Source organism: Nicotiana sylvestris, chromosome 2, assembly GCF_000393655.2.
Source record: "Nicotiana sylvestris chromosome 2, ASM39365v2, whole genome shotgun sequence".
Classification (NCBI taxonomy): domain Eukaryota; kingdom Viridiplantae; phylum Streptophyta; class Magnoliopsida; order Solanales; family Solanaceae; genus Nicotiana; species Nicotiana sylvestris.
In genome coordinates, this window is record NC_091058.1 from 33,184,455 (window position 1) to 33,191,018 (window position 6,564).

At 32.3% G+C, this 6,564-nt stretch overlaps 1 protein-coding gene, 1 long non-coding RNA gene and 1 other non-coding gene across 3 annotated transcripts; 2 read left to right on the forward strand and 1 right to left on the reverse strand.

Annotated features, from left to right (window-relative positions):
* Positions 1-521: 521 nt before the first annotated feature.
* On the reverse strand, positions 522-813 carry LOC138886498 (uncharacterized). The gene is made up of 2 exons (XR_011405279.1): positions 725-813; positions 522-605 (listed from the first exon to the last, which is right to left on the reverse strand). It is a non-coding gene; the product is annotated as an uncharacterized lncRNA (long non-coding RNA).
* LOC104242004 (L-type lectin-domain containing receptor kinase VII.1) lies at positions 570-3,005 on the forward strand. The gene is made up of 2 exons (XM_009796977.2): positions 570-2,607; positions 2,681-3,005. The coding sequence occupies exons 1-2, from the start codon at positions 570-572 to the stop codon at positions 2,686-2,688; spliced, it is 2,046 nt and encodes a 681-aa protein (XP_009795279.1). The 3' UTR covers positions 2,689-3,005.
* Positions 3,006-3,328: 323 nt separating this feature from the next.
* TRNAG-GCC (transfer RNA glycine (anticodon GCC)) lies at positions 3,329-3,399 on the forward strand. Its single transcript has one exon. It is a non-coding gene; the product is annotated as a tRNA-Gly (tRNA).
* The last annotated feature ends 3,165 nt before the right edge of the window (positions 3,400-6,564 follow it).

Consider the following 6,564-nt stretch of genomic DNA (forward strand, 5'->3'; position numbering starts at 1 on the left):
TTATGCAACTCTAACCAGTTTACATCAAGGATTTCAGTTATATAGTACTACTAGTTAACATTATCAAAAAAAATATTATAAATATAATTTAATCAATTATAACATACTACTAACTATTGATTTACCAATTAATACTTGTTAAATAAGATTGATATAATTAACTTATAGAATATTTTGATAATATAAATATTGTTATAGCATCAACACATAAAAATAAAATTATGCAAGAAAATGATTTTTTTTTTTTGGTTTTTCTATAAAATACAAGCTACCTTTTCCTATAAAGGAGGAGTCAAACTTTCTGTTTAGAATTTTTTCAAGCTGGCAGCCGCCAGTTTCCTTTCTTTTCCTCTTTATCTTCACATTGCAGCAATTTTGTTAACATTAATACGTGGGGAACCTTCCTAGTTCCTTGACTTTAGACAAAGATCATTAAAATTTTTGTAATTTTGACTATGTCTTGTCAAAATTTACCTGGTGACTACAATGATATCTCCCCCTTTTTCTCTGTAAACACCTGCTTCTCATAATTCTTTCTTCATTAGAGTTACCTGTGCTTCTTTGTTACAATGAACCAACACCTAAAAACTCTTCTTCTCTACCTGCTGATAACCATATTTAGCTGTATTCAATCAGTTTCAGCTATTGATTTTGTGTTTAATGGCTTTAAACCATCAGATATATCACTGTTTGGGATTGCTACAATTGAATCTGGAATACTTACTCTTACAAATGACTCAACTTTCTCAATTGGCAGAGCTCTACACCCTTCAAAGATTGTCACAAAAGCACCCAATTCATCCCAAGTTCTTCCCTTTTCAGCATCTTTCATTTTTGCAATGGCTCCTTTTAAGGACAGGCTACCAGGACATGGCATAGTTTTCTTGTTTGTTCCACAAACAGGTATTGATGGTACTACTTCTTCGCAGAATTTAGGTTTTTTGAACTTCACAAATAATGGGAATCCTGATAATCATGTTTTTGGGGTTGAGTTTGATGTTTTCAAGAATCAAGAATTCAATGACATAAATGACAACCATGTTGGAATTGATGTTAATTCTCTTGCATCAGTCTTTGCTCATGAAGCTGGCTATTGGCCTGATAAGTACAACAAGTTTAGTGATGATGGTAGCTTAAATGAAGAGTCTTTCGAGACTTTAAAGTTGAATAATGGAAGAAATTACCAAGTTTGGATTGACTATGCAGATTTTCAGATTAATGTGACTATGGCACCAATTGGTATGAAAAGGCCTAAGCAACCTTTGTTGGATTTTCCCCTCAATCTTTCTCAGGTTTTTGAGGAAGAGATGTATGTGGGGTTCACTGCTTCCACTGGTGATCTTGCTCAAGGTCACAAGATTTTAGCTTGGAGTTTTAGTAACTCGAATTTTTCGATAAGTGATGCTTTGATCACACAGGGGTTGCCTTCATTTGAGCTGCCTAAAGATCCAGTTCATCGATCGAAGGGATTCATTGCAGGTATGACAGTGTCACTCTTGTTTCTTGTTGTGGTCACTGATGTAGTTTCATTGTTTCTGATTAAGAGAAATAGGAGAATGAAAAGGGAAAGAGAGGAAATGGAAGATTGGGAATTGGAATATTGGCCACATAGGATTAGTTATCAAGAAATTGATGCTGCAACAAAGGGTTTTGCTGATGAAAATGTGATTGGAATTGGAGGTAATGGGAAGGTATATAAAGGGGTTTTGGCTGGGAGTTCAGAGGTTGCAGTAAAGCGCATTTCTCATGAAAGCAGTGAAGGGGCAAGACAATTCTTGGCTGAGATTTCAAGTCTTGGTAGGCTAAAGCACAGAAATTTGGTGTCACTAAGAGGCTGGTGCAAGAAAGACCGACGCAGCTTGATTTTGGTTTATGATTATATGGAAAATGGGAGCTTGGATAAAACGCTGTTTGAATGTGATGAGACAAACATGTTGAGTTTTGAAGATAGAATTAGGATTTTGAAAGATGTGGCATCAGGAGTTCTATACTTGCATGAGGGATGGGAGGCAAAAGTGTTACATAGGGACATTAAGGCTAGCAATGTTTTACTTGACAAGGACATGAATGCAAGACTAGGTGATTTTGGTCTAGCCAGAATGCATGATCATGGTCAAGTGGCTAACACGACTCGAGTTGTTGGCACAGTTGGTTACTTGGCACCAGAGTTTGTCAAGACTGGTCGTGCCTCTACACAAACTGATGTGTTTGGATATGGAGTTTTAGTTTTGGAGGTGATGTGTGGAAGGAGGCCTATAGAGGAGGAAGGCAAGCCCCCTTTATTGGATTGGCTGTGGGAACTAATGAGACGAGGCGAGTTGATTAATGCCTTTGATCGTCGATTAAGGACAAGTCAAGATTTCAATGAAGAGGAAGCATTAAGAGTATTGCAATTAGGCATGATATGCGCGAGCCTAGACCCCAAAGGTAGGCCAACCATGAGACAAGTAGTGAAATTCTTTGAAAGGAACAGTGAGGCTGATGAATCTGAAGCTGAGGATATGGATGTTTACCTTCTGGAGACTTTGAGATCTAATACCATGTTGTCCAATTTTTCCTTGAGTTTGAGCCATGGTTCACACCCAACATTTGAAGAAATTAGAGAAGGTTTGTCTTCTTCCATGTCCATTTCTTGGACAAATTCTTTGGTGGATGGTAGGTGACTTTTACATCTCTGCAGGCTGCTAAGAGGAATGGTTCGTTTTTGTTCATCACTCTGCTTTAAATCTTGGTACCTGCATTTCCAGTACTTCCAGGGCCTAGCATTAGTGGAAATGGTAGTGCTGCTTCATGTACAAATTTGTAGGTTGGCTAAGGTAAAAGGGTTGGTTTTGAGATATACATGTATTCATTTTTTTATACCTTGATAGTAGTTGAGTGGTAGAATTTGTTCTCTTTGTTATAATTTCCCACCAAAAAAGAATCTGTTCCTTGTCGTTTTTTATTTGCAATAGCTACGTTGATGATGTACATATATGAAACTCGCAGTATGATGTTTATACTTATTCTTGATTTGCTTGGTTGGAACATTTCATAAAAGAAGAGTAAGATGGCAAACAAGAAGCACCAGTGGATTAATGCCTAGTGATCTGGTGCATATAAATGTTTGGCAAGGGTAATGCTCCCAAGAGAAAGCCAATTTCCTTTTATTCCACAAGAGAATGTGTTCCATATCTTTTTTATTTTCCAGAAGATATGTTGATGATGTACATATGTGAAACTCATAGGATGATGTTTATAATTATATAATCTTCATTCGCTGTGTCGGAGCATTTCATAAAAGCACTTTAAATAATTAATAAAATAAGAGGAATGCATCAAATAACAAGCACCAGTGGTCTAGTGGTAGAATAGTACCCTGCCACGGTACAGACCCGGGTTCGATTCCCGGCTGGTGCAAATTTTTTAAGGCAGGATAAAGCCAATTTTTTTTTTTTTTTCTATTTTCTAAAACTTTTTTGAGTTTGAGGATTCCAAAAAAGATGAAGCCTGCTTCTGTTAAAGGGCTAGAATCCATGATTTTTGGATCGTTCTTTCATGTTGTGGATCACTTCTCTGCTAAGCTCAATAAAGTTGAGCCATTCAAAAAGAGAAAAAAAGAACTTGTCTAAGATTAGCCACTGTTTTTTAGAGTAAGGTGCACAAATAATGATTTTTATTTTGTTGCCATTTCTTTTCTCAGTGTAATGAGAACCTTGTCTTGCATGCGGCAATGATATATCCAATACTAATGAATCAACCAGAAATTTAACAACGAAAAGACAGATCTATGGTTGCCATTTGATGGCTTGCAAATTTTTTCATTTTTTGGTGTCTTTAACATTATTGACGATGAGGAAAGGTAGGTAATATAGTGCCTCACTAAATTTACTCCATTCCCTAGTTTTCCTCTAAAATTGAAGATTTCAAGTTAAATTGACTGTGCTTATAAAGTTTAACTTGTGGTCTACAATTCTACCATGTAGAACAATTCTCGAGTTAAGAAGAAAGTCTTTAATTATGTTTATAATAACGAATTTACCTACGAAATATGATTTTGAGTTAAGAGAAAGTTCTTTGCTCAATTCATATGATTTCTCATCTACGTTAACAATTTGATTATTCAGGAGGTCACTCCTTGTTGGGCTTGCTAGGGAGTTGATATTAATGGGGGCAAGTGCCATGAATTTAAGCGTTTAACAATTGAAATACTGATGCAATTATTAACACTAGTCTCAAGGTACGCGCGATCCGCGTGTATTCTATCTCAATGAGTGCTAATTTATTTAAAATTCAGTGTTTAAATAATAAAATAAAAGTATAAGTTCCTAAAGATAATTATATATGTTAAATGTGCATAATAACTCAATAAATAAAGAAGCTCTCGTAAAAATCCTCAATCATAAGTCAATAATTTAACTTAAAATTTATTTCAGTTTAATAATATTATAACTTTAATTTCACAAGTTATCATGCTTCCTTTTTCAGTTTCAGCAAGAACAAGTCCTTAAAAACTTTATAATTTTAATTTTACAAGCTATCATGCTTCCTTTTTCAGTCAACAAGAACAAGTCCTTAAAAACCTAAATAGTGCTAAAGGATAACTTAAAATATATAATCAGGCAACTAATAATCTACAACTTTCATATGATCACAAAATCAAATTAAATAGCAATAAAAAAAAATACATTTAAAAGGATACTAAAGCAAGCTTGTGAGAGAATTTATAATTGAAAGAAGACTTTTCCATGATATATTAACTCCAGAGAACGACTTAGAATTAGAATTGAAAAAAGAGTAGTCCGGTGAATAAGACATCCCGCATAATTTAAGTAAATGATCTATATAAAGTAAAATTTTAATATTTTAAAGTTCTAAGTATTAGAAATTTTAGTCCAATAATAAAAAAAATTAATAAATAAAAGTTTTATTAATTTTAAACTTCTAAAAAATATAAAAATAATTAAATGACTTATTAAATGAAGTATTTTTATATAATACTTAACATTAATTTGGAGGGACTTCAGATTTTCTTTTTTGCTTGTAAAGATCAAGTTTAAAATGGAAAAAAGCGTTACTTTTAAATTTTAGTCTTTTATTATAGGTATTTTATTAAATATACTAGAATTGAAAATATAATAAGCACATTATCTCTTATTAATAAAAGAAATGGAAAACAAACGTGATAAAAGTAAGTCCTATAAATTAGGATTCATACCTATTTTAAACAAGGAAGTATTTAATATATAAAATATAGTTAATTTTGAAGTCCTAAATTTTAGGCAAATAACTTATATTACTATTTTATCCAATATATAATATTTTTTTAAAGGGTAAAAAAGGCGAACGACATTTCGCTAAGGGCCTTCGTGCTTTTAATATAGTATAGATATAGAAAATATATAGAGAGACGGTGCACGACATATCATGTTATACTAGAAAGTGTGTATGCAATTTCAAAATTATACTACGAAATCAGAAATAAATAAAATAATCGAACTTCAAATGTGATCTCCTGCAGCTAGGGGTGTTCATGGTTCGATTTGGGTCGGTTTTTTCCTAAAAAGAAATCAAACCAATTAAGTTGGTTTTTTAATTATTGGAACCAAACCAAACCAATTGAGTCATTTTTTATCGATTCGGTTTATGTCGGTTTTTCGATTATTTATCGATTGTTTTATTAAATATGAGACATACACTACCAAACGCATATTCCGGCGGCTATATTTTCAATATAATACTATCAAATCAATTGCACTTTGAGAAATCTATCATTTTCAAGATATACTGATGATAATTAAATCAAATGGTGATGAAGAATTTAAGTACTCAATTAGAAATCGATTATTTTAACATGAAATAAATTCTTGTACTTACTAAAAGAAAACTAACAATCAAACTAGAATGTAAAGGCAAAGAATTAGATTATTATAATAACAAAGAACTAGACTGAAAATACAAATGACTAATATGTACCATAAAATTTTAGAAACTTTATATATATATATATATATATATATATATATATAGGTGTAATAATAAATTTAAATAGCTACTTTTATAGTCGGTTTAGTTCGATTTTTTTGGTTATTTTTTTATTAAACCAAAACCAAACCAAATTTGATCGGTTTTTAAAATTCGAAATCAAAATCAAACCAAACCTAAAAAGTATCGATTTTTTTGATCGATTTGATTCGATTTTCAGTTTGGTTCGATTTTTTGGGTCTTATGAACACCCCTACCTGCAGCCATATAAGCATGTTGTGAACGGGGCCTAGTTGTATTTGCGCCCCTTGCCTTATGTTCCGTCTCATAAACTTCTTAATCTTATTGATTCGTTAATGTTAAGACATATTGACTTTTTTTGTTGTTTACATGGATAAGTAATGAAGATGAACATATATCATATATGTTAATAGTATTTCTTTTTCTTGTAATCTTCTAATTTTAAGGATTTCAAATTAATCAAGCAAAGCAACTCGCTCTTAGAAATAGTTTCTAAAACATGGAGACTGGATTATGTAATTATTGATGATTGGCTTGTATTGCACATTAAAAGGAGAAAATGACATTTGATACACACAT